The 13,576-nt window shown below is 38.8% G+C and overlaps 1 protein-coding gene across 4 annotated transcripts in view; it reads right to left on the reverse strand.

Moving 5' to 3' along the window:
* The window catches only part of LOC117973461 (cotranscriptional regulator FAM172A-like), a 177,930-nt gene that overhangs the window by 159,076 nt on the left and 5,278 nt on the right, over positions 1-13,576 (reverse strand). For all 4 annotated transcript variants that reach the window (XM_058985518.1, XM_058985575.1, XM_058985656.1 and 1 more), the window contains exon 4: positions 13,350-13,450. In XM_058985518.1, the coding sequence (XP_058841501.1) occupies positions 13,350-13,450 (101 nt within the window). The remainder of the gene's footprint in view (positions 1-13,349; positions 13,451-13,576) is intronic.

Consider the following 13,576-nt stretch of genomic DNA (forward strand, 5'->3'; position numbering starts at 1 on the left):
CGTATCGACACAAACATATGTAAGGAATAATACAATTATGGACAGTAGTAATGTACAGTCAGATTTAGAAACAAAACAGCCTCAAGAGTACTCCATTATCATTATTATTACTATCACCACTATGGTAATATCCCTATAAATAACCTTATTATTTGTACCTGCATCTGAGCAAGGTGGGGTTTCTGTAAAGGCCAGTATAAAAATGACCACTAGGGGTGCACATCATCCTCCCACCCACCCCATGCAATTCAGAGGGTATAAACAATTAAATACTGTCCAATCAATCCTCAAATTACCAAAAAAAAAATTCTATTTTTGCTGCTTATGTGTTACAGCAGTAAAATATACAAGTATTTTAATTAGGCCATACTTCCTTCTAATTATTGTAATTTCCAATTATTTTGATAATATAAGCCCTCCAGGAATCGATACGTTCAGTTACTTATTTGTGTCACGTGTACACCTCGGTGTAAAGTTCTGTACACATTCCAATGTGTGAGTATTATGCAGCAGATTTTTATTTAGCATGTTACAGTCACCGCCACTTAATTGGGACACTAAATTTGGGTTTTCTGCTTAAAATGGGACAGAAGTCTGGGAGACGGTTCTTCCCAAAGCTATTTCCGTTGTTTAATTGGGACGCCACTTCGTTTAATTGGGATATGGTATTTTCAATTGATGAACGGAGATCACTTTTCAGAACAGGTTTGCGTAGTGCAGTGCAGTGATTAAGTGATTACGCTGTGACTTGCGTAATTGTGTAAACCAGTGGTTTTAGCCTCACCTGTCATGTGTCATCATGGCTGAAAAACGAAAATGAGTCGATTTCATTTTGTTAAGGAATACAAAAACTATTAATGCATTTAACATTTATTCATAATGTGATGTAATTTCATTCTTTTCATTTAGAAATAACATTTAAAAAAAATACTCCTCTTGTGCATGTCATAAATGATGACTATAAGTGTGACTAAGGTCCTCTCAAATGCCTCTTGTTTAATTGGCGCAGCCGCTTATTCTGGATATTTTTACATCTCCCAAGGTGTCCCGATAAAACGGCAATGACTATTATTATATTGCAAAAATGGCAACATACTATATGACATAATACAATCCTGTCTTGAGGGATTACAATTCCTCATGTAAAGCAATCTATTTAAGCTGTACATACTGTACAAAAATGGAGAAATCAAATATTAAGAACTGTTCCCATCAGGATTTTTTAAAATTTCTCATCCAACAAAGGACAGCCAAGAAATCGGTGGTCTCAAGGGAGCAATTCTTAAATTAATAAAGAAATGTGTTTAAAGCAAATTGTGCTGTAATGGATCTCAACCTCAGGAGAATTAAAACAAAAACAAAACTTTGTCGAGTCGGAGAAGAAAGTAAGACAGTTACCGAAACATCAAGGGTCTAAAATAACCCTTATTAAATAATGCTGAAAAATTCTGCGCTGACAGTTGACTCTGTTCTGGTCTGACAGCAGCAGCCCTCACACTTGGGTGGGAATGAGATAAGCAGCTAGCACCATTCTGGCAAGTGCTCAATGGAGAATCAAACATAAGCAAGCTGATCTATTTGTATAGTTCAAAAGAAAGTCTTCTTCAAACAAGGGCTGTAACAAGACCAAATCAAGACCTCCCACACTGCTGGTCTAATCTGTAATGATTAATGCAACCAAGGTTGGTCCAGTGAACTGCTTCTCAAATGATAAGAGGATCATCTGCATGGCACAAGGTTACTAAAGCCTTGACCTTAACACTACCAGCCTAAACAGAAATGATTCATTGAGGCGAACCTTATCAGGCTAATAGTTATAGTGGGTTTAGGATGAACTTTATCAGGCTAAACATACTCAGTAATGTCAGGCATGTTTGTCTCCATTAGATTCTAGTTAGAAAAGACAAGCAGAGTGCCTTTACTCACTTAGATGAAGGGAAGGAGATACAGTACATGAAAGCAGTTTACTTCATGAATACTAGATTACTTTCTAATGTATGCCACTGTAAGGGACATTTTATTTACATCACATGTCTACAGCATGCTTGTTCTCTTCTCCTTGATATATAATGTTTTGTTTCAGTCCAGGAGCACTTGACATTCCTCACCACACTTTGTGCATGTTTTTTAATGGACACATCATGACCACATTAGGTGTGACCAAAGAACTTGAAAGCTGGATAATTCAATTCAAATACTGTATATATATATTGCTGTGCAAATGTCTTAGACATTTTGGGGAGGGGGGGCAGGGGTTATACTAGAGTCTCTGTAAGTCGCCATGGATAAAGGCGTCTGCTAAATAAATAAATAAATAAATAAATAAATAAATAAATAAATAAATAAATAATAATAATAATAATACCATAGAATCAACCTGCTTTAATACTACCATAGAATCCATCTACAGAGCATCATGTCATGTATACATTTAAAAAAAAAAAAAAAAGTTTTAGCTATTACAACACTTCATATTAGCTGCTCATGTATAGTTTACTTTGAGTTGTTGTGCTCACAAGTTGTTGAAGACTCTGATCAATGTGAATTAAAAGATTGCTAAATGACAAGCTTGGTTTCTTCTCACCCAGACTAAGCTGTATTAATAACAGTCAAAGCTGTTATAATAGTGGAAAACACTAGTGGAAGCTTTGAGTAAATTGTTTATGCTCATAACATCGATATATACTGTAACTCCTGACTTTTGCACAGCAGTGTCTCTCTCTATATATATATATATATATATAGAAAGAGAGAGATACATATATAGACACTTCAGCGGATCCCACCGTTCAAGGGGACCATTGTATTTATTTTATTTTCCCTTGGTGGCTGTACATTGTACATTTTGAAACTGCAGATCAACGTTCGTTGAATTTCCTGTACATCTGTACTAAAATGAAGCCTTGAAGAATGTAGGCCTTTCCCTATATGTCTTGAAATCTTACCAGAAAAATAGTACGAGTCAGACATTAAGACTCCACATCTTGCTTAAAACATTTTCTTTGATTATACCCATCCATTTAAAGTTGTGCTCTTGACAGCGTGATTAGGTGATAAAAACAATTCGGTGATTGCATGAATTCATTCCTTTCAGGGAAAAAAAAGTAAAAAGCTCTGCCCTTATATTTTCCGTGTCTACATGGTCTTCAATTACAATTCCAACAGTGACTCGGATCACAGCTCCTTTGCGTTCTGAGCACCCTCTGATTACAATAAACTCTAAGGAGTGTTTGACGTGTTTAATTTGTTTTTAACACAACTCTGAATGCTATAATCAGTCGTCTGCATGTTTACATATCTCTGCATGTGATGTTGCTGCAGGTGTGGGTTAGGGTTAGGACCCCTACTGTAACATGAACCCAGCATGTGTGGCCAGCCTTAGAGCTGTCCTGAGTCCCCTCCTTTAGGGATAGTAGAACTCAGCACTGCAGGTTTGTATTCTATAGTTTAGTACATGGATGGAACATGTATTTGCAATGTTTGGTCAACAGTATCAGGGCTACTGGCAAGCCTAAGACTTTCTAATGACCAAACTCCTGTGTACAAGGAAAGATCCATTAATACAAAAAGCTTGCATTTGTCATTAGCCTAATGTGAATGACTTATCAGTGTAACAAATATATAATTTTCATGGAACGGCACATCTAACCACTTTGGGTCGATAGGTAAGGGAACTGTAGGGGTATTCATCTAAAAAACAAATGTAATAACCTTGGTCACTCTAAATACGAAACCCTAGTCCAAATGGATTAACCTGGTCAACATCCCCAGGCAAGACGACCCCCACCCTACACCACTGCACAATGTTTAATCTTTGGAGCCTTCAAACATCTTGTGGCTAAAGTTCTTTTTTATTTATTTATTTATTTTTTGTTTTCTTTTTTAATTAACACTTGAAATATAATAAATTAAATAAATAGTTGTTGCTTGCAACCAAGACACCACCTGCAATGGAAACAAACAAAACAGGCATGATTTGGTGGTTAAAGACTCTTTATCTCCACCTTGTTCACTTCTCAGTTTCACAGTTGGGAATCTCAATGATCTCACCCTTAGGGAAAACTATTTCAGTTGATCAAATGCAGGCTTCATTTCCAGTGTCAAAGTCATTTGTTCCCCCGATACTCAAAATGTGACGGTGCCAATGCAATGTCTCAGTAACCCTTAAAGGTAGAGAGGTGAAGTTTGGGATTTCTCGTGGAACAGTTATACATTTCTTCAAGCAGTTACACGGCAGTGAACAGTTAAAAAAATATACATAAAAGAAGAACCCCCCACAAAAAATACACAATTAACTTTTGGTAGCAACACATTACAGAGCTAGGAAACCAAACCAGGTGAAACTGAATAAATGAACGCTGCACTGCCCAGCATCCTTTGTTCATTTAATTTCCATCAATAAAGTCGGAGAATCGCAGTTTCATCATTAGCCCTTTTGAGATGAGATCTACCTTAATTAAACTCCTGGACTCTAAATATGCACATGCCACAAAAGCTAGACGTGTCAGATCCGAATACAACAAAAAATAGAAAGGTGACAGACCAGCTAAATTGTTTCTTTCAACACAAATGCCATTGTAAGTGGCGAAACATGCTGGCACTCGTCAGAAAGAAAGAAAGAAAAAAAAAACCCATCTGCCCTGCTCCAACTTCATTAGAATAATCTTGGTTTGTCATTCCGCAGATGCAAAAAAACCTTCATTTATTAACAGCCTAATGTACTTCCATCTGGATTATATCAGACACTCATCACCCATCTACGAGAAATATCACTAACAGTAATAATTATACCAGCTCTGAACCCTGCAAGTACTGTCATGTCACTCTGATGAACCCACTCCCCCTCCCTCCCTCCCTCCAAGGAACAAGATAGGGCTCAATGATGCGCATCAGACATTATCTCTCCAATGTGTAGCTCACAATTTCCATGTCTTCTCAAACACAGTTACAACAGGTCTTACATCTGCAAATGAAGATTGCCTGACTGAAACCAATGCAAGCATTACATTTTTATTAGACTATATGGGCTCCCTTAGGGTTCACGTTGACAATTGTATTCAAGCTGAACTATACACAACTCCAAGCTTTACAGAATACCTGCATTATTCAATCAGAGTACATACTGCATACATAACATGGGGCACAGGTTACTCTATTGTTATTATTACAGGCCAGGTTACAACTGCAAATTGTTTAGCATTTGTAGCCTACAAGGTGAGCACTGAATTCAAGAATATGGAGACTGGCCCTCAATATAAATAACATACAACCGGAAAGGGTCAGATTTCATAGTTTATACCATTGATTCATTTATTTTACAAATTGTGTACATACTGCCAGCAGTTTACATAGTGCAGAAACTCCAACTAGTACCAGCAAATCTGCAAATATCGCCTGTGTACAAACCCTAAAAGAAGCGCTGTATTTAAGACTGATCAAAGCCAGGGTTTACCTGAGTTCAACTGTAATAAAAGGTCCTCCTTTCACACACACACAGAGTGGGACAGACTGTGGATAACACCACTGTGCTGCTGTAATTACTAAAGTGCAATTATACACTGTTCAAATTTCATCTTCGCTTAAATCAAATAATTACATTTGCAGTGATTAAAATAGCCCCAGATACTGGACACTACTGGACAAGGTGATTAAAAAATCTTGAAATTGGGTTACACAATCTTGTATTGATATTATACTGACAAAATATTTTTAAATACGTCAAGAAAAAAATATTCTAGTTTACATTAACTACATTTTTTTGTTGTTACTGTATAATGGAATCATTTGGGTGTATAACATACCAATGCTAGTTACAAATTACGTTTGACAAAGCCAAAAATGTAATATTTTAACATTACATGTAATACATTTTGATGCTAAGATTTGCTTTTTCATTCATTACGTTTTAATATTTCACACTGCTCACAAGGCTTTCAGAAAGAAAATTGGACAGCATTGTATCTCTCCTTATAAGTGTTTTTGTAAATCTGTTAAATAAAAATTACAATCAAACTGTGCCCTTGATTTCTTGGTATACTGTTCCTACAATATCACAGTTCTAGTTTAGCTCATATTGCTTGTTTATATTAAAAATATAAAAGAAAGTTCTGAATGCAAAATTATCTTTATCATGCAAATAATCAATTACAGCAAAACATAATAACCACCTTCCCAGCATAAGAACAGATAAAAGCACAAACTAGAGAGAGGATATTAGTAACTGTCCCGGTGAACCTAATTCAGGTAGAGATGTATTCTTTCAACTCCTTTGTAATTGGAGTGCACTGTACTAGAATTCAACACTCGAACCATGCATGTTGAAGACACCTGTGGAATTTTACAATTTAAACGTTGCTTGATAGTACGAATCATGTTATTAGTTTATACAATTAGAAAACTGCTGTCCTGCATGTATTTAATTTGCACTATATCAAGAATAACATGGACTGGATTGACTCCTGGAGTATCAGCCTTCTCATGTGTAAAAATTGTATCTTTGCAATTCAGTACATTAAGTTTTGTTGCTGTTTGTATTGAAATTGTATCTAGCATGTATGACTAAAGCGGTCATGTTTAAGTGGGTAAGCTTTTTGATTTAGTTTAATATTAATAATCATTTAGATTAGAAAATCAATAATGTATACATTACTGGCAAGTCTGAATCATTTATCCCTGTTGCAATCACCTGACATGTCTGCAATCTCAGCTAAATTATTAAGCAGCCAAGTCTTGTAATTGCCTTAAAGACTGTCTGTAGTTTTTCTTGACATACTTTGCCATGCTCCACAATGCACTATATGTGCAAGGCACGCCCCTGCCACTGAAGGGCCTCGAGACATGTAATACAGTATTATGAAAACGTAGAAAAAGTCCCTTTAAGGTAAAGTAATTAGTTGCTGTATTTTTTATTATATATTTATTCAAATTTATTCAATAACTAGAATACGTGACCCTGCAGTAAGAATAAAGATAAATGCAAGTTGTTGTTTTTTCTGTTTCATTCACATTTTCTGACTTGATTGGTAGAATGGTTGAGAATACAGCTGATTCAGTGAGAACACCACCAGCAGAGAAAAAGAGGGAGGCTGAATCTCAAGGGCCACTCCTGGATAAACATTTTCAGAAGAAACCTAAAAAAAAAAGTAATACGCTCTTTGAACTTCAAAGTATCATGAACACAATTAGATGAACTAGCAGGAAGTCAGTAAGTACAAAAACAAAGTGGAATAAAATGATGAATCAGCATGATTAAAATAAATTCACATTTCCTTGAATGTGACGGTAAAGGTCTCCATACACTGGACGCGATGCGATTTGTCCTGTGATAAAATGGTACTTTCACTGCAACACTACCTTTCACACCAGTGGCGACAGGCGTGAGCGATGTGATAGGCGACGCTCCTCTGACTGTATTATCAGCTGGGAAAAAAATCACACGTATGATAGTCCTGTTATACAGCTAATATAAATGTAGAATACATAATAGCTTTTCAGAATACTTATTATTTCGGTAAAGATAAACGAATCATACATACTAGCTACATCCAGGTCTCTGAAAATGGACTGCCAGCTGTTCTCCCTCATTGCTGTGCCCTTATGATTTTTGTGTCCTTTATTGTACAGCTCCGGGTATTTTGATGCTGCAAGAATGATCTTTTCTACCGCCATTGTTTACTGAAAACTTACTCATTGGTCAGTTCCTTAGCTGCAGTGCAACAAAATCGCAAAAATAGGATCCTATTTTTTTTTGCAACGCTTCAGTGTCGCCCGTTGCATCGCACACAGTGCGAAATGCTCGTATCAAAAAGACGTTTTATTTTTTTGTCGTGGTGCGGTGTGTCGTACGACACATTCACGTGTCGCATCGCATCCGGTGTGTAGGGCCTTAGCAGGGGGTGACCTCCAGAATAGAGTTAGACCAGATTCTTTTTTCAGTGCAGCTGCATACTAAATCATATCCCCATTCTACATTTTAAAGGTTTTAAAAACAACATTCTCCATTGTATCAATTAATGGGAATAAAATTCCCTTTTCTTATTAATACAAACATTTTCGTGTCTTCGGAGCAGTTTGGATAAAAGGATTTTTCATCATGCAAACTGAGACCTGTCTTTAACTTCGTATGGTACCAGATACAGTATAGTGTACAGTAGAAACCACACATCTGCTACAAACTGCACATTTTGCATGAGTGCTCAACAGTTAGTTCATTAGCGAGAACTGTGACAAACAAATAAAACCTCCGAAAAAACACCATCAACCATCATTTTCATCTTTATTATTATTATTTATTTCTTAGCAGACGCCCTTATCCAGGGCGACTTACAATTGTTACAAGATATCACATTATACAGATAACACAATATTTTTACATACAATTCCCCATTTATACAGTTGGGTTTTTACTGGAGCAATCTAGGTAAAGTACCTTGCTCAAGGGTACAGCAGCAGTGTCCCCCACCTGGGATTGAACCCACAACCTGCCGGTCAAGAGGCCAGAGCCCTAACCACTACTCCACACTGCTGCCCAATACAAACTATCTATCAAAAGTTGTGCAAAGAACCACCAAGGCTCCATCCTGCCTTCCTGACCTTTTAAAAGCTTTTAGTAATAACAGGCTTCTTTATCCATAGCTTAGCGTTTACTGCTTGTGGATAACTGTTCTCTAAACCTAGACGAATGGAGGCGATCACAATAAGATGAGCCCACTGTTTAGTTCTGAGTCAGTATTTTCGTGCTTAGAGATCCTATTTCCTATTTTTCCCCAAATGCACTACTGATAATGTGATTAATACGCACAACACCATACAGTAGTGACGTGTTAGTGAAAACACAGACACACAACCTGTTAATAAGCACTCAGTCAGCTGCTCTCAAAAGACATTTCACATTTCAATGACTAGCGAGGGGAAAAAATACAATACACTTTGGATACGAATCTGAACATACACTTGTCACTGTGTGGTGCCACACCATCGCAAACAGAAATGTGTTATGTGTTCTCAGTGCAATGTTTCTGTAATAATTCATATTTTAATACTGTCCTGTTTGAGAGATTGTTTTGGCTTTATTTCTTCATCATGCATTACATCATTTCAGAATCGACGTTTTTCCTTGTCTCCATGTCAGGGAAGCAAAGCTCTCTACTTGCTGTGCCCGGTGCCCTGAAGAAGCTCAGTACAGGGTCATTCCACCTCAAGTGCACATAGGGGAGCTGCTCTGCCCATTATGTGAATCGTTTATGTAAACCCTTAACACATGCTTTAAATGATTTTAATGCTTGGTCCCCCAATGACTCCCAACTATATTGTTATAAAGGGGAGCACTGTATGTGTACGAGTATATATATATATATATACATATAGACACATACACAGTGGCAACATTTTACTAGTTTAAGTATTTCTAGTAAAAAAAAAAAAAAAATACAGTAATATCTGCAAAACATACAATATGCCAGTAACCTGTAAACCCTACTAAAACTGAACATAATAAACATGTCCACTGAATAAAATGAATGCGCTGTTTGCTACAGGATAGGATCACAATAATGGCTAAAGGGTTACAAAAAAACATCTAAAATTAAATTATAGTCTTTTTTTGTTTTTTTAAATAGATGGGAAAGCACAAAATGTTTCTGTAAAATGGAGCAGTGTGGCTGTAGCGTAGCCAAATAAAGTTGGCAAACAGCCTGTGGAAATGTGCTACAGAGATGACATGCCCCCTGCGTGACATTTAACAACTCAATACACTCAAAACGGAGACAATTTCTCACGTGAGCCCACGCTTTGCAGAGAGACACACAATTAAAAAATATTCTAATAGCAAATAAAACTTATTTTCAAAACACTGGCCATAACGTTGCTGCCAGCCTGGCTTGCAGGCTGCTTTCCAAGTTGCCTCTGGCTGTTTGTCTTTCAATGGCAGCACAAATCTCTTTTTATAGCCCAAAAATGAAATCTAAAGAGTTTAAATGCTCTGTTAAAAAGTGTGCAGCCGCAACACGTTATGAGCCCTTTCCATTGTCATGTAGTATAACACTGAAACGTGCCAAACTGGAATTAAAAACCTTGACTTTTTTATTAGGCATTGTGACGGGGGACTGCCCCGTCTTTATGAACGTGGTTGGGACTGGCAGGGAGGGGGTTAAATTCCTCCCGGCCAGGAAAACATGTGAGAATGTGGCTGGAGCCCTAATTGAATAATCAGCAATTATTGATTAATTGGGCTCCAGCCACAGGGGATAAAAGCCAGGGGAGAGGCCCTGGCTAGGGAGAGAGTTCTAGAGGAGACTACTGTGTTTGTCTGTGTGTGCTGTTTTTGTAAGTTTTTTTAATCCAGTGAAGGCAACGCCCAGCCTGGAAGGCTTATTTTGTAAGTTTTGTTTTGTGTGCTTATTGTCTATTTTTGTTTAGAAACCTTTTTGTTTGGCCCTTGTGCCTGTTTATTTTGTATTTTTGTGAATTAAAAACTTTATTTTTGAACTTTCAAACTGTCTCTGAGCCTCACCCTCTGCCAATCCTGCCACAGGCATACTATACCTTACCTGCAATATGAGTGGATAAAACCCCTTTTGTTTAATTAAGGGGGGGTTTGATCATCGCTCTCAAACTTTAAAATGACATTTGGTTATCTTTTGCGTGTTCTTTGTTTTCAACAGTGACATAATGGAAATATCATGTTGACTAAGTTGGATGTACATCCACCCCCTGTTGCATTTGAAATAAAAACAATTGAATCACTAGGGGAAAAAAAAAAACATGCATTTAGCAAAGATCGTGTTAAGTGAATCTGGTTCCAAGTAGGCTCCTGGTGGACTTCGGTTGCTACTAAACCAACAGAAGGGTTCATATGATTCATACAATGGGACTTGGGAGATTGTTTCAAGCACTTCATTAAATACTTCAGAAATGACAGTGAACACATACAGAATGTCTGAATGCTTCAGTGGATTTTAGCTTTGGTTGTATTTAAATGACCTTAATATAGCGTGGTCATCTATTTGACAGCTTTTCATCTGTAATGGTCATGGGAGATTTCTAGTGCAGGATGAGGGATGTGCGCTTGGTTCCAAGCCCACTCGCTCCTAGTTGCAGATCTTGGCTGGGGACCAACAAGGAGCGCTGCATTGGCCTTTGTGGCTAGTTGCACTCAACACACTCCAGTGAGCACTACTGTTCAGCCACCTGACAAGTCCACACAGAAACTTCCCAGGTTGGACCCTTGCCTCCTGGGCTGTTTATATATAGTGGACACTGAATGATTGTTCATGAGGCGTTGTTATCCCACGCACAACACCATATATGGCAGGATGGCTTGGTGGTGACATCACAGACCAGGAAGAGACAGACAAGTACTGCGTGTTGAAGAGATGAGCATGTATTTATTAAATAATAAATACAACATTTTAAACAAAAAAAACAAACACTGCACACAAAACAAAACAAAACGGTGGCCAGAACAAACAATCCCTTCTTAACAAGTATCGTGCTGGTGTAAAACCAGCATGCGCAGCAATTGTTATTTCTTATATTTTCAGTTCTTACTTGTTACGTTCCTCCTCTGAAAACCCCAACCACACATGGCCTTAATGGTCACCTCCCCCCTTAAATGCCCAAAAGTCTCAGTCCATGCCCTGGCACATGAACGGAGGCACCAATGGGCCCACAGGCAGCGGCAACAACAAATCCCCGAGGATCCCTAGGTGATGGTAACCGGCCTCCTAGCTGCGGAGGCAGCAACAGCCACTCTATTTGTCGGTCTGGCAGCCACGGTGCATTGAAGAACAGGCATCCACGGGCGGTGCCAGCATGGCATCTTCAGGTGGTGGATGCTTGGCATCCCCATGCAGTGCAGGACAGGGCATTAGCTGACCATTTGCAGGCAACAGCAGGAGTTGACCCTCGGGAGCCGACAGCAATGCCGGTAGTGGCAATGCTGGCAGCGGAACTGCTGGCTCCTCCTATTCATCCAGAAGGGGGGAGTCCACTGACCCATGCCCAAGCTCTCTGCAGATGGCACCATTCCTAGCCATTGAGGTACCTGATGAAGGCATTTATTCCCTCTTCCCCTGCTGCGTAGAAGGCAGAGATGCCCGTCTGCAGCTTGGAGGCTGGTGGCACTGAGCACTCCTGCTGTGGAAGCAGCACTTCTTCCAGGGGCGCTGGACGCTCGGGCTCTCCCCTTTTCGCCGCTGGACACTCAGTTTCCCCCCCTCGTGGGCGCTGAACGCTCAGGCTCTCCCCTTTGGTTGCTGGACGCTTGGGCTCCCGCCTTTTGCCGCTGGAGACGGCTTCCTTGTTCCTTCTGCCTCCAACAGGCGCTGCTGCTCCTCCACGCTCTTGTCCTGCTCCCTTTCCTTCTCAACCCTAACCACGGTCAGCAAAAGCTGATGGTTTTTATATTGTGGTCGAGGGATTAACCGGCTATCAATTACCTGGTTTATCCCTCGACCACATTCTCCACAAGGTTTCTCATATGCGTGGTCAACAGCCATTTTGTCAATAAATCATTAGCTGCCGACTACACATTCTCTCGAGATATTTGTTTGGCAGAGAAGACTTCCTGTAAATCATTTGCTGTTTCCAAACTTTTGAACACTACTTAACAAGAACATATTTTTATTGTAAATGTGCTTGACGAAACTCTGTATCAATACTGCAACAGGGTAAACATATGACTATGAAGAAGCTGGGAAAGCCAGTCTAGCAGTAAGCCTTGTCCAAGTGTGCTGGCTTCTATGGGCCCCAGGCTCCCCTAGAACATGGAACACAGATTTCAGATCTTGGAATACACAGCATAGACCCTGGAAGATGTACACACAATTCACACGGTCCAAGGCTGCTAGTTAAAATAATGCTATTATGATAAAACCTGACTGGTCCATTTTGAAGGCTGTTATATACGCACATATATGCAGTCAATTCTCGTTAAAGCGGACGCGGATTAGACACATTTTGTGATACTATAAATGTTCTACATTGTTCTGGACAAATTTAACAATCGCTTATTGAAAATGACTTTCTTATAATTTCTTGTTGGTGCAAATTATTTTCCCGCAGGGAAGAACATTTTGGATAAAACTAATCGTCCTAGTTCAAACAGCTAATTGCAAAGGATATTGGGAAATGTATTCACATGCATCCAGACTGACGCCTCTGTTCTGTATTTCAGTGCTGTTTTGTGACTACTGATCCTAAAATGCATTTTGTGTTGCCATAGTGCTTGAGCATCAATGCCAATTCCATGTAGCAGCGCAAACACATGCACTAGCTTTTAAAACTGCTAAAAGGTTTACTGTGGAATAGAATAATTATTTTGTATAAATATTCAAAGAAGACAGGTTTACCTCTCCGAGTGCTTCATAACGCTTTTGGTTCCATCGGTGCAAGTCCTCCCGATAATTGAAAACAAAAGGATCTCCAGTTTTTATATGCCTCAACTGTCCCTCTAAATAAAAAAATAAATACAAACACAATTCAATTTTGATATAAAAAGACTATGAAACATATCAGTTATATGTGGGGCTCCAGAGTGGCGCATCCAGTAAAAGCACTCGCTAAAGTGCAGGATACG

This window comes from Acipenser ruthenus, chromosome 1 (assembly GCF_902713425.1).
Source record: "Acipenser ruthenus chromosome 1, fAciRut3.2 maternal haplotype, whole genome shotgun sequence".
NCBI lineage: Eukaryota > Metazoa > Chordata > Actinopteri > Acipenseriformes > Acipenseridae > Acipenser > Acipenser ruthenus.